Source organism: Ambystoma mexicanum, chromosome 2p, assembly GCF_040938575.1.
Source record: "Ambystoma mexicanum isolate Mex_15411 chromosome 2p, UKY_AmexF1_1, whole genome shotgun sequence".
NCBI lineage: Eukaryota > Metazoa > Chordata > Amphibia > Caudata > Ambystomatidae > Ambystoma > Ambystoma mexicanum.
The window spans coordinates 673,607,457-673,626,282 of record NC_090923.1 but is presented as its reverse complement, the minus strand read 5'-3'; the positions used below and the strand labels follow the sequence as shown (position 1 = coordinate 673,626,282).

At 47.2% G+C, this 18,826-nt stretch overlaps 1 protein-coding gene across 1 annotated transcript in view; it reads right to left on the bottom strand.

The window, feature by feature from the left end:
* Positions 1 to 18,826, bottom strand: part of PAF1 (PAF1 homolog, Paf1/RNA polymerase II complex component) — a 391,339-nt gene that overhangs the window by 113,794 nt on the left and 258,719 nt on the right. Inside the window, exons 9-11 of the mRNA XM_069644251.1 lie at positions 2,893 to 2,996; positions 2,580 to 2,696; positions 2,351 to 2,479 (exon numbers count right to left, since the gene is read on the bottom strand). Coding sequence (XP_069500352.1) covers positions 2,351 to 2,479; positions 2,580 to 2,696; positions 2,893 to 2,996 — 350 coding nt within the window. The remainder of the gene's footprint in view (positions 1 to 2,350; positions 2,480 to 2,579; positions 2,697 to 2,892; positions 2,997 to 18,826) is intronic.

Sequence of the window (18,826 nt, the reverse complement as noted above, 5' to 3'; positions counted from 1 at the left end):
TTGTCCTTTGGCCATCTTGTCTTTTAGCCATCTTCCTGGCCTGTGAAGACAGGAAAATCCTTATATGGACTTTCAGTGCCCGGCAAAGCAGAGGCTTTTGGCAGGCTACCGGAGGGCTTTGTGTGTTTCCTGCCAGGAAGTGGGCTGGGACTGTTGGTACCAATCCACAAACTGGTGCCAGTATTTCAGTGGGGCATGCATGAGTTTTGCTGCCAGTGGTCTTGACTGGACCACTGCTGGGGTAGGTGTGTGAGGCAGATCTGTCATTGGTTAGTGGGACCTGCTGCTCTTACCTGGCTTTTAGGATAAGAAGAGGACCCCTGCACCCACTCTGGAGAGATCCTGGAAGAAACTGAAGGAGCCAAGACTCCTGTCCAGCTACAAGACGTGCAAGGAGACCGTGGACCCATCGGATGAAGGCTTGGCGGCCAACTTCTGCTGCTGCCCTGGTAGAGCCCAGTCCTATGGAAGATCTCCAGCAGTCCTGCGGAAGGGGCTGTGACCCTTGGAGTGGAGGGAACATCCATTCTTGATGTCAGCTCGGAGTCCTACGAAGAAGAGCCTTTGCATGTGCCCCAGGAGCACCCTGTGGATGACCAGCTCTGAGTTTGGGCTACCGTGCTGCAGACATTGCTGTTCTGAGTTGAGGCCTGGAACTTGGGGGGGGGGGGGGGGATCTTCAACTTGTGCAACAAGACTTACCACTGTGAAATTGCGTGGTCCCAGCCTCAAGGGGACCCAAGGTAAGAGGGAAAGTCTGACTGCGGCAACTGAATCCCTTTGCATCGCTGTGCATCAGTGGCTGTTGTCCAAAACTGCTTACCTGCGTCCATTACTGTCCTGAGAGGGGCACTGCATCGAGTTATGATATGATTAGTCTGCTGCATTCTTCAACTGGGAGACCTTGCACCAGGAATAGACACCAACCGGAGTGCTGCTCGAACCTGCAACCCCTGGGAATCAAGGGCTGAGGATGACGGTGGGAAAAGCGACCTTGGGCTTTCTTCAATCGATCAGCCAAGTCCTGTGAGGAAACGGAGTATGGGGATGAGTTATAGCAATACTTACCTGAACCCCTTTACTCCCATTTAAAAGTTTGGTAACTTTTAGAAACGTTTGTCTTACTTTGGCTTCGCCATCGCTTGTTCACACAAGCACTCAGATAGCTGGGAACATGTTTGTTGGCTAGTTTAACTCGCCCGTGACAATTGGAGCTATCCACTGGACCCCCGGAGACCCTACCTTCATTTTTCCCAGCTTCACAAAACTGTATGGAACTTTGTTGAACCTTTAGGCACAAGACCCCATACACCTTGGGGGTGGACTTCTGAAGTTAGGATTGAATCTCTGTGGACTAGTAGTGCTAATACTAATCTGTACATTCCTTTTCAGGGGTTTGATATATGTATTTTGTCCTATTGCAGTCATTGTATATATGTATCTAATTTTTAGTTTTGAGTGATAATGTTACCTGTTAGTAGTAATTTCTTACTGTGTTTTCCGTCCATAAGTAAAGACGTTTTTTTATACTGTTTTGTCCAAGTCTGTTCCCCGACTATTTCACTGTGTGCGCTCATTGTGGACCCCTTACAAGCTCACCACCTCTTGACACTTCGCATAGACCACTCACCTTGCTACCTTGAACAAGTTTGGCTACAGCTTCCAGAATTGTACCGGTCACAAGATAGGTTGGACTTCTATACATCTGTCCACTAGGCTAGAGTATAGAAAATCAGTCCCAACACCAGGGAAGTGCTCTGCAGACTGCGAGCAATATAGTCAGACATTCCTCAATGGCATTAACCCATCCAACTCAGCCAACTTGATTCTTGTGACCAGCAACCTCAATCATTTTGTAATGGTGATCTCTTCCCCCAGTCCAGCTGGTCTCTATCAGGTTACAGTGACTTTCAACAACCAAGTTATGTTTCAATGTATAGTGTCAATGGGCACCTCAATTGTTTTGTAGATTAGATCAACTGGAACAATCACCCCTCTTCTAGCATGTTATGTTGCCCTAGTTCTACACACCAGATTCAAAACTACCTAGGTTATCTCACATCTGGTGTGTAGCTTGCTGGGTGACCCTGAACCCTTTGCCTAGTTTTCAAATAGTCATGACCTCTCTTGGTCGCCTCACCTAGTCTCCAATTTGCCAGTTATCCCCCACACCCTTAGTAACTATATCACTTGCTATGACAGCAACTAAATCCTTGCTTTGTCTTCAACTTCTTATGCGGACTCGCATGCCTGATCCGGATTACCAGCTTCTTATGGATAGCTCAGGACCCCAGTTTATAGCGACACGTGGCAATGCTCCACCTTTTAGTACATTTGAATGAACACTCACCTGGTCTCCAGCTCATTGTAGTACACTCCGTCACCCTCTCTGAATATAAAGAAATAGTTCTCTTCATAACCTTTGCTGGCTTTGTTTTTCACGTTCCAGTTGTACTCCCTTGCTATCTTGTAGTCATATCTGGAAAAGGAAAATACGGTCAGGAAAAGGAACTTTTCAAGAGACACTTCGGTGGACAGCAACAAAGGCTGTGCATTTTCCGCTCTCAAAATGTACATACATATCATCAGCCATGTAGTCCAAGCCCTCGTCCACATCTCTCTTGCGTTTCCGGATAGTCTCTTCTCCAGGCAAAAAGTAGGCGACAAACTGGTTTCCTTCTTCATCCATCATTCCTCTGAAAGAGAGAGCGAGACAGTAACACATGCTGGCAGCTGACTCTTGTTTAGCAGATATACATTCTTCCTATAATAGATGGGGCATCTTCTCTATTCGATACAGATCCTCACTTTACAGTTAATGTCTCCCAACTGCTCTGCCATATTGACAGTACAGTTTAACTACCCCCTATTTGCAAAAGGTGCTTCCCATACCGGATCATGGCCTGTGACATCATATCTAGCGCGGTGGAGCCAGTAGCCTCTTTAGGAGCAGGGTCAGAGTCAAAGATGACCTGGGCGCAGGGGTTAATCCACATCTGTGGGCAGAATCAAGAGAAAATCGTTAATACCTCACAGGAAAAACATTTGCCACCTTCTGAACAAAGCATTCAAAAGGAAACAGTTACTTACCCTAAACTATAGTTCTCAAACATTGGTATATTTTATAGTATACTTTGAATACTTCCCAGTCATCTGGCTGGAAATCCTTGCTATATATTGACTGCGCAATAAACAAATTAAAATGTGGTAGCCTAGAGGAAATGGAAACAACATTGGGGGAGCAGGCTCATGAACAAGCAATCCTTACAGAAAGAATGGACTGCATGTAGCAACAGATGGAGGCTATTATGGTGAAGTAGGAAGATACTGAAAATTGCACCTGGCGAAATGACATCAGGCATCACCGATTTGAGCTGATAATGGATCAGGAACTGAGAGATGTTAGGGGATTTTTCCTAAAGTCCACTTGACGTAAGACTTCATAAAACGATCCCTTGACATAGAGTTCCCCAACTCTTAGTATAAGTCTGTACTACTCAAGGAACCTTGGTAGAGTGGCAGAGCAGTTAGGCTTATCACAGGATGAAGATGTAAGCTCTAGGTAAGTACACTGAATCCAGTAAATACACTAGTCCAAAGAAACACTTACACTTAATTTGTTATATTAAAATATATCATTCATTATATTTACACAAGAAAGGTAGTAAAATATTTAGTTCAATTAACCAACACACGTAGGAATAATTAAACTTTTCCAAGGCCACTACTTCAGAAGCAGTTGCTTGTGGTACAATTGTTACACTAATGACAGTTCTACTGTATTATCAGTACGACTGCACACTCTGGTTAAGACAAAAGGTATAGGGTAATTGTATTTAAATAGGAAAACCACATACGATAAAGTCTTTTAGGAAGGAAAAAGGTTTGTTAGTTAGGAAATGGTCTTATAAAGCATTAGTTTGCCCAAAAGGTGTCTGTAGATTGTTACGCTATGCTGCTGTGTGTTAGGGAGATGTATCACGTTTAAATCCCATAGGGGAACTTGGAATGGTCTTGGGGGATAAACATTGGTTAACCCCTTTAGAAACTGTATTACCAAGGGTAACTTGAAATAGGATGGTTCTTCCGCAGTGCGCTTAAAGATGGATAGCGCTGATAGATAGCCCTTAATGGTGCCAACTTGAAGGCCTGAATTCGCCAAATATAGTAAGAAGGACAAAACCATTGGTGTACCACATGAAAAGGGGTCGATATTCTGTTCTCTACACCAGCTGCAAAATCTGTTCCAACGGCAGCGGTATAAGACTTTGTTGCTGGCCTCCTTGCCGAAAGCAACACCTCCATAACATCATCAGGGAGGTCCCAATCCTTGTACCTCAGCCTTTCAGAAGCCAAGCGTGAAGGTTGAGGGTTTTGATGTCTGGATGGAGAACCTGACCTCCCTTCTGTGAGAGTAGGTTCTCTCTGAGTCGAAGTCGAATTGGAGGGCAGATGGACAAGTCTAGAAGGTCCGGGTACCACGTTCTCCTGGCCAAATCCGGGGCAATTAGGATCATGGTTCTCCGGAATCTTCTCAAGCTCCTGATCATTTGAGGAATGACAGGGACCGGTGGGAACGCGTTCAGAAGCGGAAACTCCCAGTCCACTATGAACGCGTCTCCCAGAGCTCCTCTCGGGGGAAATTCCCTTGAGCAGAACAGATCGCATTTCCTGTTGAGGCTGGTGGCGAACAGATCCACCTGAGGGGTTCCCCAAAGGGCGAAGATCTCTTGAAGGACTTCCTGAGCTAGCTCCCACTCGTGGGAGACTGTGCTCTGCCTGCTCAGAGCGTCCGCTGTCAAGTTCTTCTCTCCGGCTAGGTGAACTGCTGATAGAGAGATTCCTTCTTGGATTGCCCAAAACCAGAGCTGCATCGCCTCTCTGCACAGGGGTAGTGATCCTACGCCTCCTCTTTTGTTGAGGTAATGCATGGCCACCGTGTTGTCCGTCATTATCAGGACATTTTTCCCTTGTACAGCTGGCAGGAACGCCTTCAGTGCAAGTCTGATGGCTCTCAGCTCTAACAGGTTGATATGTAGTCTGGACTCCAATGGAGACCAACGACCGCTGATGGTCAAGTCGTTGGCGTGGGCTCCCCACCCCGTGAGTGAGGCATCCGTGACTACTGTTATCTCCAGCCAGGGTTGCCAAAATTGTTCTCCTTTCAGAATGTTCTCCTGACAGGCCCACCACTGAAGGTCTCGAGCCACCCTGTCGGGAACCTGAAGAAGATCTGTCATTCTCCCTGAGAATTGTAATTGTGACCACTGAGTCCTCAGTGTCCACTGGAGGGCTCTCATTCTCAGGCGAGCCTCTGGCACTAGGAAAATGCAGGATGCCATGAGGCCTAGCAACCTCAAAAAGTCAAAGGCTGGGAGACGTTGGGCATCTTGGAACTTGGCAACCATCTGTAGAATATCTTGAGCCCTCACCTCTGGTGGCGAGGCTTTTCCCAGGGAAGTGTCCAGGATCGCTCCCATGAACTGGAGTCTCTGCGATGGTATCATTTGTGACTTCTTTAAATTGAGGGAGAAGCCCAGTTTGTGAAGGGAGTGGCACACGTGATTTAGCTGGATCTGAGCTTGTTCCGAAGATAAAGCCCTGATCAACCAATCGTCCAGGTAGGGGTAGACGTGAATCCCTTCCCTCCTTAGACTTGCCGCCACTACCGACATTAACTTGGTTAAGACCCTCGGGGCGGAGGTCAGCCCAAATGGCAGCACTCGAAATTGATAATGAGAGTTGCCAATTGCGAACCTCAGGTATTTCCTGTGTTTGAGATGGATAAGCACATGGAAATAAGCGTCCTGAAGGTCCAGAGATACCAACCAGTCCTGGAACTGAAGGGCCTGGAGGATCTGAGAAAGAGTGACCATCTTGAATTTGTCTTTCCTGAGGAATTTGTTCAATTCTCGCAAGTCCAAGATGGGTCTCAGTCCTCCGTCTTTCTTTGGAATGAGAAAGTAAGGGGAGTACCAGCCCTTGTTCCTCTCCGCTACAGGTACCGGTTCTATGGCATCTTTCTCTAGCAGGTCAAAAATTTCCTGCAAGAGGAGCGGATCTGGAGCTTTCTGAGAGCTGATCCCCGGTGGATGACTCTGAGGTATGCGTAGGAAAGGCAGGCAGTAACCTTGGGCAACTGTTTCCAATGCCCAATCATCTGACGTGATAGCCTGCCATTCCGCCAGATGTTGAGTCAACCTGCCTCCTACAGGTTTCCTGTGAGGGAAGTCCTCAGAGTGGTTTTGGGGCAGCTGATGCAGATGCCGATGGTAAAGAGGTACCTGCTGTTGCTGCGGCTTTTGAATATCTACCCCGTCCACCTCGGGTAGTTCTTCTTTGTCCCCTTTGAGCCGGTCGTCCTCTACCTCTTCCGAATGCGGAGTAGAAGCGAAAGGACTTGCCCCTCGCAGAGGTTCCTGTAGGACGAAAAGGTGTCTGACGGTTTGCAGTTTCTCTAAACTGTCATCCGCCTTTTTCCCGAACAAAGAAGAGCCATCGAATGGCATGTTCAAGAGCCTGGCTTGCACATCTGGGGCAAAACCAGACTCTCTCAAACAAGCGAATCTCCTGGTTGTTGTACTTGCCGCCATTGCTCTGCTGATACTGTCAGCCGAATCAATGCCCGTCTGGAGGGATTCGCACATAGCGTCTTTACCGTCCTGTATGATATTCAGGAACGCCTCCCTTTCTTCTCCCTCCGGGATGCAGTCAGTCGCTGTAGAAGCACACTCCCAAAGTGTATGGCTGAATCTAGCAAGGGTGCAAGTAGCATTAACAGATTTTAACGCCATGCTACATGCCGAAAAAAACTTTCTTTGCCATAGCATCATATTTTTTATCGTCCCTGTCCTGTGGGACGGTAGGGTAAGCAGTCTTGACATCAGCAGAAGATGCTGCCTGTACCACCAGACTTTCTGGGGATGGGTGTTTTGACAAAAACTCTGGGTCTGTAGAAGATATCCTGTATTTTGTAGACAGTTTTTTATTTACTGCCGGGACGACATCTGGGGTTTCCCAGTTCGTCATAATCTTCCTCTGAAGAGCTTTATGAAAGGGCACCACAGGATCCTCCTGTGGGCCTTTGTCAAGAATATCCGTGAGGTCATCTTGTTGGAAAGACTGTGAAGGTGCAGACCACCCCATAAACTCTGTGATCCTGGCCATTAAGGCTCTATAGGGGGTTTCAGCATACTCCCCCGGGTCTGGCCTAGCAAACTCCACCTCAGGGGAAGTGTCTAACTCACTTGCCTCATGTAAGGAATAATGAAGATCCTTTAACCTGCGTTCTTCAGAGGAAAACTCCTCTCTAATTGGGGTTACAGGTCCCTGCAATTCAAATGTGTCTTCCTGTTCAGACAATTCACCCTCTTCCATAATTGAGGACATAGTTCTCAATTGTTCTGAACTCATAAAGGGTGTAAACCCCATCTCCAAGGCAGAGGGCCAAACTTGTCATAATCGGCCTCGAAAACGTCGATGCCGACGTCGAAGGCTTCGAGCGTGGCATCGAAAACAAAGGCGGAGGCCTCGATGACCTCGACAGAATTGGGATTCTGCTCGACAATCTCAACGCCATCCTCACCGAGGACCTGGGGATAGTCTCTGGGTGTGTCGTAACCGTGACTTTTCTTGGCGTCGATGCCGGTGTCGAAGATGGCGTTGAGTCGACAGACCTGTGTGTTGAAGGTCCCTTCGACAACGGCGTCGAAGACACCGACCTCGGCGTCGACAGAACCTGCGTCGACGGCGTCGACGGAACCTTCGAAGAAGGTTTTGAGGTCACAGTCCTACTCGAGGGTTCGAGACACGCTCGAGAAGTTTCCTTCGCCGGGTACTGCGACTCGTGGCATTTTTGACCTTCGGGTCTTTCGACCAGAGCATCGCTCTCGGCAGTCTTCGAGGGGGTCGAGGCCGCTTTCTCGAAGACGCACATCATATTTTTGCGGAATTCCTCCCATTCAGCCCGGGAACTATGTTTCGTTGGGCAAGGAATTCTCTTTGGAGAAACAGAGGAAGAGGAAGAGGAAGACAGAGAAGGGGATCTTCGACGTCTCCTCTTCGAGTGCTTCGATCTCGAGGAGTGATGGGACCCACTCCGAGACCTGGAGCGCGAATGGTGACGAGGAGACGAATGTCTTGACTTCGTCGAGGAAGAAGCAGCTTTAAAAGTCTTACCTTTCTCCAGCTTTCCCCTACGCTCCTTCAGGGCCTTAGCTGTCATGGACATACAGTCCTCGCACTCCGAACAATGGTGTTCAGCTCCCAAACACCACAGACAAACTCTGTGAGGGTCAGTCAGCGACAACTTTTTCCCACAATCTCGGCATTTTTTGAAGCCGGACCGAGGAGTTGTCGGTTCCGACGAAGAAGCCATCGAGTACGGATCGAATAACTCGAGGTAAATAGGATTAACCTGACAAAACTGAGCAACGGTATTCCGAGGCACTGAGTAAGCGCGGAAAAACGGAACTGAGCAACGGACGCTGCGCGCGGCCTTTATGGGCAGGATGACGTCGATACGGCGGCTGTCGAGGGACATCGACTCGGAGGACATCGACGCGCAGCGCCCTCTAGAGAAAAATTTTCCGAGGCCAGCAGAGCTGGACGGAGATATCTAAGATAAGGAATACGTCGGAGGACACAATCCCTTCGAAATGTGTTTTAACTTGAAAATACTTTTGATGCCTGCTCCCTTGAGCTGAGACAGCATCTTGCTGACGCCAAATAACTTGATGCCAAGAGACTAGCATAGGCTGCTGACTTGTGGGTAGCCAACAGGGCCACTCACAAGGACTCTGGGGCAAAGGATGAGGGGGAAAAAGCACAAGAAAGAAGGTACAGAAAATTCTAATCCTCCTCCATCCAAAGAGGGCCACAAAAACCATAAGTGTAAATACCAAGGGAAGTCATACAGATCTAGTGAATCATCTGGAGCCAAACCAGAGGAAGGTTACCAGAAACCCCCATTCCAGAAAAACTTTGGTAAATGTGTGGTGTGAGGGTCTGGTGACCAATGTTAAAGGGGGTCCCAGATGTAAAGGTAAACCACTAGGTCCAATCGGTCTCCTTAGCCTTCATCCCTGAGGAAGAAGGTCCAGTGATAGGTGCTCACTTTCACCTACAAGCTGAAGAACCCATTGGAGTTCAAGCTAGAGTTTCTTTAGTGCTGTTGGGTCTGTGGGAACAACAGAATATTGATGTTTACAATACTATCCCTGACAACACCAAATAATATTACAAGGACGGTGTACTTGCCGATGGCCAGGAGACTCCTGCCATTAGACACACTGGGGACAGCATTACAGTGGTTGATTAAAGTTTTTTTCAAACCGGGGATGTTGCTAAGACACCCAAAGGTCCCAATAAACTTGCTGGAGGCCCTATCCAAATGGTCCCCATTTTGCCAGCCTTCATTCAGTGTAATAATAAGACTAAGAATTCCTGTTATTGTGCAATCTGAAGTACCTGGGAAAGGCCTGTTGGGTAATGACTTGAAAACTTTAGGAGTAATCTCCAGTACCCCCAGGCCTCCCAGTAAAAAGAAACAGGAGCCGACATGATTGGCCAGAGAAGCAAGCTTGAGAGACTCCATTTGAAATCAAGGAGCAAACCAGCATCTCAAACGCGCAGACAGGCCAACCTTCTACTTCTCATAAGAAGAAAGAGACCAGGTCTCTGGGAAGAAAAAAGGGGTTCAAACCCAAACCTGCTCTGAAGAAGAGGATTTCCCCCAGAGGAAAGTCCCAGGTCACCCCAGTGACCCCCACCTGCCACTGAGTTGGTGGTTGAAAAGACTCCTGATGAACCAGCAACTGCTGAAACATAACTGGAGGAAAACCTTCCCTGCTTGGAAGATCTGGATTCTAGAGACCACCTTGTGGAGAACCATCTCCGGTTCCGGAAGCACCTCAAAACCTTCCTCTTTGCTTCTGCTTTCTCTCCCCGTCTCCCCTGCTAAATTACTGAAACTGCAACTGTGCCACTCACCGATCTCGGTCCTTGGCCCAGCCACTCTCCCCTTGCACTGCCTCCCTGGCAACCCTTGCACTGTGGGACTGTGTCTGTATCCCTACAGCCCCCCCTTCCCAGCACTTGTCTGCACTTACCTTGCACTTGCCACCAGCTGGCCCTTATTATTTATCTTGTATTCTACTAACCCTGTACTGCACTGCACTTTCCCCTCTCCCTTTCTCCTTGCACTTTTCCCTTCCCCTCTACCCATGCACTTGCACGATCTGAATGACACCTGGCCTAGTAGGATCATTGTCTGTCTCCCCTTTGTTCCCCCCTCCCTGCCTCGTCGCGCCTTGAAACACTTGTGTATAGGCGCGTTACAAATGCCATATATCATATCATCCTGAGCTGCAGACTTTGCTTGCAGAAGAAGGACCCTCTAGGGCACATTTCAGCAGAGGACAAAGAGTGTCCCTCTAGAAGGTCTGCGTCGGCAGACAGCTTCCCAGCTGGAAGGGATAGAGCCAAGAAAACACAGACCCTACTGGGAGGATGGAGCCTAGAGTCTACCCCAGGGGACTTGAGGAGACTGGCAGTACCACAGGAGATAAGACCAAGGTTCCTATAACTAGCACATGAGATCCCTCTGGCTGGTCACTTGAGTTCCAAGAAGACCAAAGAGAGACTCTCACTGTACTTTTACTGGCCCATGATGGGTGCAGATATTGACAAACATTGTAGGAGCTGCCACACTTGCAAGACTTCTGGTAATAGTGGTTCCAAGAATGTGGCACCTTTAGTGCCCCTCCCAGTGGTGGGAGTTCCTTTTGAGAGGGTGGGTATTGACATTGTTGGTCCCCTAGATCCTCCAACCTCCTCAGGAAACCGATGTATACTGGTTGTAGTAGATCATTTTACTAGGTACCATGAGGCCATACCTATGAGAACTGTTGATGCTCAAGCAGTGGCTAAGGCCCTACTTGGTATTTTTACCAGGGTAGGTTTTCCTAAGATTAATCTCTGACAGGGGGTCAAATTGTATGTCCCACTACATGCAGGCCATGTGAAAAAACAGTGGAGTTACTTACAAGTTCTCAACTGCCTAATACTCTCAAACAAATGGGTTTTGAGAGAGGTTTAACCGTACAATGAAGAGCATGATGGGTGCTTTAGAAGAACCCATGAGAAGAAAGTGGGACCTTCTACTGCCATGTCTTCTCCTTGCTTATAGAGGTGCCTCCAGCTGGAGTGGGTTTCAGTCCCTTTGAGCTCCTCTATTGTCATCCCGTCAGAGGCCCTTTGGCTCTGATCAAAGGAGGATTGGAGAGTGCTCCAACCTTAGAGTTAATCTGTGTAACTGACTATGTACTAGATCTCAGGAAGAGGATGGTACAATTGATGACTGAAGCTTCTGAAAACTTGGAGGCTGGTCAAGAAAGCTAGCATGGTGGCGTTTACTCCAGACCATCTAGTTCTAGTTATGGTTTTGGTTATGGTTCCCACAATACAAAGGGTCTTGCAGGACAAATGGATAGGTCCCTTCAAAGGTGTAGGCAAATTTGGAGAGTTGAAATGAAATGGAATGATATTTTATTTATATTGCGGTCATAAACAAGTATTTCAGAGCGCAAAATTATTTAGTGGACTTGGGCTACCCCAATGAGGTCCCTAGGGTCTATCACACTAATAGCCTGAAGGCCTATGTCGCCAGACCAGAACTATGAGCTTTCCTTCTAGCCTCTAATCAAGAGGAGGAGGAGATTGAATCTCTCCTGATCCCCTTAGGGGACACCCTTCAGATGAAACCATAGAAGGAGCAAAACTCTCTTCTGATATGACTCTGCAGCAACAAGAGGAGTACAAAGCTCTGTTAAATCAGTTTGCCTCTCTGTTCTCTATGACGCCAGGCTTGACCCCTTGGGGACAGCATGATATCCTCACTGGTTAGTCTCCCTGTCAAACGCAGGGGCGACAGAATGTCTGTTTATGTCAGAACTCACATAATGGAAGAAGTCAACAAGATGCTTGACCTTGGGTTATTGAGCCATCTACATGTCCATGGGCTAGTCCAGTTGTGCTAGTGCCAAAGGCAGGAACCAAAGAGTCGAGATCCTGCATGGATTATAGGGCTCTGAATGCAGTCACTAAGACTGATGCCCATCCTTTACCCAGGACAGATGAGCTGGTGGACAACCTTGGAGCTGCCAAGTTTCTCAGTACATTTGACCTGACCTCAGGCTATTGGCAAATAGCTCTGACAGACCATGCCAAGGAGAAAACTGCATTTTCTACCCCTGGAGGCTTGTACCTGTTTAGGGTCATGCCTTTTGGACTAAGAATGCACCTGCCACATTCTAAAGGATGGTGAACCATGTTCTGAATGGGTTAGAGGACTTCTGAATGGCATACTTGGATAACATTGCAATGTTTAGCCCCACTTGGGAAGAATATCATCACCTTGGATATGTGTTACCGACTCTTGAACATGCCCATCTCACCATTAAGGCAAGCAAATGGCAAATTGGTCAGAGTAAAGTGGTCTACCTTGGACATGAGGAAAGAGGAGGTGAGATTAGGCCCTTACCTAGTAAAGTACAAGCTGTACCGGACTGGGCCACCCCCCACTACTATGGGAATATAGCTTCTCCCCTGAATGTCCGTGTTAGGGAGAATTCTCATTTCTGTGCTAATATCTTTCAAACTTAGAGACCACCAGCTCTTTTACTGGACTTTAGGGCTTTTTAATTTTAACCCTGGAGTGAGTGAGAGAGATCTTTTTCTCACTCTCATGTGTTTCGACCTGATTTGAATGATCAGTTTTCTCTGTTTTTGGAGTCTGACAAATTCCATAGGTATCTACTTTTTTGTATGGTGACCGCACCTTTAGTGCGGTGTCGCAGAGAAATCCTTTAGATTTCTCATAAGGTTTAAATACCTTTTCTTGTGTGAACTACTGTTCCCAAGAATAGTAAAGTTAAATTGACTTTACTAACCTTTTCTCTTTGTAGGTCCAGCACATACCATCTTATGTGCAGTACTGTGGGGATACCTAGTAGACACTTATCCTACATTCTCAAGTAACATTTTGTATGTTACCCTCACTACTTTAAATGGCTGGTGGCAGTGCTTTAATTTTCCAACCATTGTGCTTTTCTACCGCAGGCGGAATCCTCAACTGCAGTATAGCACCCATGGGCTACCATTTTCTCAAAATGGCCCGGTCTTCTTTTTTCGTCATTTTCTGTTTGTGAGGCCTTTCTTGGGTTTTACTCTGCGCGCCAAGCCAGGTTTAAGCCCTTTGTTCGTTTTGCCTTTGGCAGGCTTCAGTCCTTAAACCCGCCTCTGGCTCCAGTGCGTCTGGAGAGACAGGATGTGAGGGAGGTGCCCGAAACTCCCCTGTCCTTTGTCTCTAGGAGTGCATGAACGCAACCAGTCCCGATTGGCTGGCTGGCTGGCCTTTCAGGGAAGCCACGCTGCTGTTTGAGTGACAGCCTAGGCTGTGCATGAATGGGAGAAACCTGCTTAAAAGGTGAGGGTTTTGGGACTAGAGTCAGAGTGGACCACTGGGAGAAACACCAGACGAAGAAACCCTGAACGAAGCTTGCTGCATCCTCCTGGACCTTTGAATTGCCCCGTGTAGCCCTGCTGCTGTGCTGAAACTCTTTTTCTGATTGACAAGAGAAGCTCCGGAAGTGACGACTTCTTCCCTTGGGTTAGTGGGACCAACTAATCCCGAGACGAACTCCACTGGACGACCTTCCCTGACTGGCTGTACTTACTCGCTGCTGCAGGAACCGAGTGCCAGGGGTTGAGAAATCTGTAGTAAGGCAACGTCTGCAATCCGACCAGAAGCTCCAGGAGTCTCCTAAGGAACCTCCAGAAGCATTACGACCATAGCTCGAATCCCCTCACCAGAATGCAGGACTCAAGGAGTGAAGTAAGCCCAATCGGTATCCGAGATCTGTGGTGGTGCCGTTTACAGTGCGCTGAAACCACACAGTAAACGGCATCAAAGTGCAAAGTGCCACTGATCCGAAGAGAGCCCGTAGCTGCCGATGACCTCCAAATTGCTGCCGCAGGAGTCCTCCAGACGTCCTCCCTCGTGTCCCCACGACTGAGGCTCAGGAACCCAGGATCAGCATTACTGCATCAGGACAGAATCCAGCTGGACCGCTGTTCTTCAAACCAGAGGTACTGTTTAGACTAGGGGTACTTACCTCTGTCTTTAGCTGTGCTCTTCTCAGTTGAGACTTGCATTGGCTACTTTTGTTGGAGTTGATTCCAACTCTGCTTTTCACAAGGGTAACAACTTGTGACCCTACAAGTAATTTCTACAAAACTCTTTGTGCAAGACTATTATCTAAGAAGTGCCTCAGCTCCATAGAATGTGCTCCAATTGACTTTGGCTGTCCTGGCTCCCTGAAGACTCTTCTAGTCCATTGACTTTGATATTTCTGTCCCTCATAGGTGGTAACCTGTTTTTAGACTGTTATTGCTGTGAAAGGCTGGTCTAGACTTCATTGGAAGATTTAAGTATACTCACATGTCCTGAGAACCTGTTTAACCTTTTTCCTTCCTTTCTGCAACCTCAGAATCTGCAAAGTATAACTAGTGATATAAAAATGCCATTACTGTCCTTGTGAATGAAGTCACCTCTGGGTGTAGGAAGTGTGTAAAATGCATCTCTAAAGAGTATCCACTAATTTATGCTGATTTTGGAAAAGTATTTTATTTGATTGTTCATAGCCTTCTCTTTTTAAAGAACGCTCATTTAAAAATGGATGTTAAATAAACTATTTATAACTGAAACCTTGAGTGTAAGTGTTACTTGACTACTTGTATTTGCGAATTGCATTGCTACGGCTCTACAGCTCACATTTACCCCTCTTGAGATAGGCCTGGCTGCTCAGTCACACTACCAACTTAGGTAGTACAGACCTATACCAAAAAGTGGGTTACCTAATACCACGCAGATAAGTGTTGTGTAGTCTCACACAGTGTTAATACATCAATTCTTACCCAACAGTCATCTCTTCCCCAACATTTCCAAATACAGTCAGATGGAATAAAGAGCGTGCCAAGGCATTTGAAAGGCTGAAAAAGGCCCTCTGCAAAACTCCAGTCTTAAGAGCTCCTGAGTTTACCCAATCCTTTTTTTACAGACAGATGCATCTAATACAGGGATAAGGGCAGTCTTAAGCCAACTGGATGAGCAAGGGAGGGAACACCCAATTTGCTTCATCAGTAGAAAACGGATGGACCAAGAAACAAGGTGGGCAACCATAGAACGTGAGTTTTGCCATTGTGTGCTCTCTGAAGAAGTTTAGGCCATACTTGTATGGTTCTACTTTCCTTATGCAGACAGACCACCAAACCTTGAGATGGTTAATGCAAATGAAGGGGGAAAATTCTAAACTGCTCCGATGGTCTATCAGCCTCCAAGGGTTTGATTTTACCATTGAGTATAGGTCAGGATGTAATTATCAAAATGCGGATGGTCGCTCCAGAAGTATGAATGACTGGAACAAGGAATTCATCCAGGAGTGGATTAGATCCTCCTGTCCCTTAGTCTGGAAGGGGACGAGGGTTAGGGAGAATTTTCTGTTTGTGCTAAAACCCTTTACCCTGAGAGACCCCAGCCCTTTTGCTGGACTCTGGATGTTTAGATTTTTCAACTCTTGAGCGAGTGGGACTTTGTACCACTCACTCTGTTTCTCTGACTGGGATTTTTAATTCTTACTCTAACGGAGTCTGGTAAACACCATAGGCATCTGTTTTTTGCATAGTGACTCAGAGCACCCTCTCTGCAGTGCCACTGAGAAGTACCTTGGACTGCTCTTAATGTTTAAATCCATTTTCTTGCGTGTACAGTACGCATTCTATCCAGCATAGCATGAATGTAGTACAGTAGATTGTAGACAGCTTCGTAGGGGTAAGGTGCCATTGGTTCATTATCTTTAGCCAGATTCCCTGTATCTCTAATGACTGTGCTTTTTTGGGGATAGTTGACCACAATCCTGCCCATTGTTCCCCTTCTATTGGTTGGTCCGTTTCTTTCGCAGTTTGCCATGAATCGCTTGTCCCGTCCCCCCCCCCCCTTCTTTAATTATGCTGTATATTGCCCCCACTATGTGTTCGTCTCCTGTGTTGGTGGTAATGAATTTCTTGAATGGGATCAGGACTCTTGTTGCTGCCTCTTTCACTTTACGGTCCCGTAGCCAATGCCTCATTTGGGCTTAGTGGAATCTCTCCCTTTCCCCCACCCCGAAGTCCAGTTTGCACTGGGGGAAGGATTTTATCTCCCCTCCTTCGAACATGTCTCATATCTTATGGCGCCCCCCGTCCTGCCATTTGCCAAATCCCTTCCCAGTCAAACCCGGCGTGAATTGGGGATTCCTGAAGATCGGTGTGAGGGGTGACGGAACGTGGTCTTCATGGAGTTCTTTGCCATTGCGTCACATGATTTCCCCACCTGGGATTCGATTTCACTGCAGTACATGTTATGGGGCATGTCAACCCTGGGCAGCCACAGGACCTCCTCTAGGGGCGCCCCACCACTGCACTGTCCATTTCTCTCCATTTTATTTTCACAGTCGTCCCTAGACCAGTAACTGATGACTGATCTCAGCTGCGTGATAATAGGCTATCGGGTCTGGCTCTCCCATACCAACCTTGATCCTGGTCATTACTTTGAGATTCTTGTTTTTTTGCAGTTCCAGATGAAGGCCCTCATGAGTTGACCGAAAGTATTGCATGGGGATTTTTATGGGGTGGGTCATAAATACACAGCAGCTTTGGTGGGAGGACCATTTTCAGAACATTGATTCTGCCCATCCAGGAAATGAGCAGGGGGTTCCAGCTGTGCAGCATTTTTCTTATGGATGTCAGGAAGGGGGATAATTGGCAGTGAATAATTGGCTTATTAGTTTAGTGATGTGGATTCCCAGGTATTTTAATGCATTAGGGGCCCAACAATATGGGAAGCTAGATTTGAACTCATTTTCCCTTTCTGGCGGTACAGCGAGGTTTAGTATTTCCGATTTGTTTGTTTATTTTTAGAACCGCCACCTCCCCAAATTGGGCTAAGGCTTCATCTATTGGAGGGAGTTCCCTGTGTTAGTTATTAATAGCATGTCATCGGACAACTCTGCCACCTTACCTCCGAAGGGGATTCCCTCTATATCTTTCCTATCTCTTATCATGCTCAATAAGGGCTCTAGGTGGATGGCGTATAAGAATGGGGACAAAGGTGGATGGCGTATAAGAGTGGGGACAAAGGGCAGCCATGCTTTGTTCCTCTCGTTACTGCTATTGGGTCTGACAGGTCTCAGTTAATTAGCAGGCATAGGGAAGGCTGGCAGTAGTTGGCAGCTATTTTGGCCATGAAGGCTTCCCAAATCCCATTTTGAGCATGGTATGGAACATAAATTCCCATTCCACCTTGTCAAAAGCTTTTTAAGCGTCTTGTCTGACCAATAGGGCTGGTGCGTGTGTTTTGTTGACCTTTTCAATTATATGGCCGATCCTACAGGTGTTGTTGCAAGTCTGTCTGCCTCTTATGAAGCCTGACTGATCTGGGTCTATCAACTTGTGAAGGAGATGCTAGCTCGCCTGAGCCTCTTCAGTTGCCCGCGCTGGAGATTCTGAAAAATAAACACTATCTGAATTGCAATTGTTTTCGGGTGTGTTTTGCAGTTACTGTCTATGCTCGGGATCCGAACCCTGGTCCTCCCCACTTGCAGGCGAGAAGCTTGCCTGCTGTGCCACTGGAGCTGCTTGTGAATTCACTGACAGATGTCAGTATCACATTCTGCTACTGTGGCCGCCTGTAGTACCACAGATGGCCTTGTGCACCCCCTCGACACTGTGTTGATTGAGCGAGCTCACTCTTGTTTGCAGAGATGTCCGAGGGGCTGGGGCAGGATCAGTATGAGCCACACAGTGTCAGCTAGATGGAATCCATTAAGGACGAGACATCTAGATTAACAAGGTTTGCAAGTCATGCTGCGAAAGATTGCCGTGGCCGCGGTTCTAAACCGGCAGTGGAGATCAAGCAAAATGGTGAGAATTTCTACCTACACAACTGTCCACACTACCGAAATCAACTTCAAAGTCGACCAGGAATTTGAGGAACAGACTGTGGATGCAAGGTAAATAGACGTCATCTTCTCCTCTGTTTATGCATCAGAAAAACAAGCCTGCTTGCCACCATACCCCCTGACCCGAACATGCAGCGGCAAGACTAGTTGGTGGCACAGAATCCCCCTTGAATCCTGTGCCCCTGTGAATGCTTTGTGATTCCAGGGAGCTAATATGACCATCAAAACTCTGAATAAGGTTCTGGGCTCTATAAGATGGCCCTCCTTTCTATGACACCCTCATCCAAAATGCCAAGCGGGCGTACCACACTCTTATAAAGGTTATGTCTGGTGTGCATCAAACTCAAGTCAGTCACTTATTTTCTGCATTCATACCCTAAGAAATCACATGTGCATCACATTGAAGACACGCTCTGTGATTGTATACTTGCTCACGCAAATAGTTATGTGTATCACACTTAAGCAGGTCACTGTGATTTTCTGCACCTGTATCCTAAATCCAGACAATGTGATTTTCTGCTTCCACAGACCAAAAACACCACATGGGTATCGCATGCAAGTGACCCACTGGGACTCTGTTCTCCTCGACCCATAAAAGTCACATGTGTGAATTACACTCAAGACAGTAGCTGATTTTCTACTCCCACGCCCAAAAAAGTAATACCTGTTTATCAATCCAACCAAACACTATGATTTTCTGCTCCCACGCTCCCAAACAATTATTGCTTTATACTCAACCTAATCATTGTGCTCTTTGCATCTCACATTCC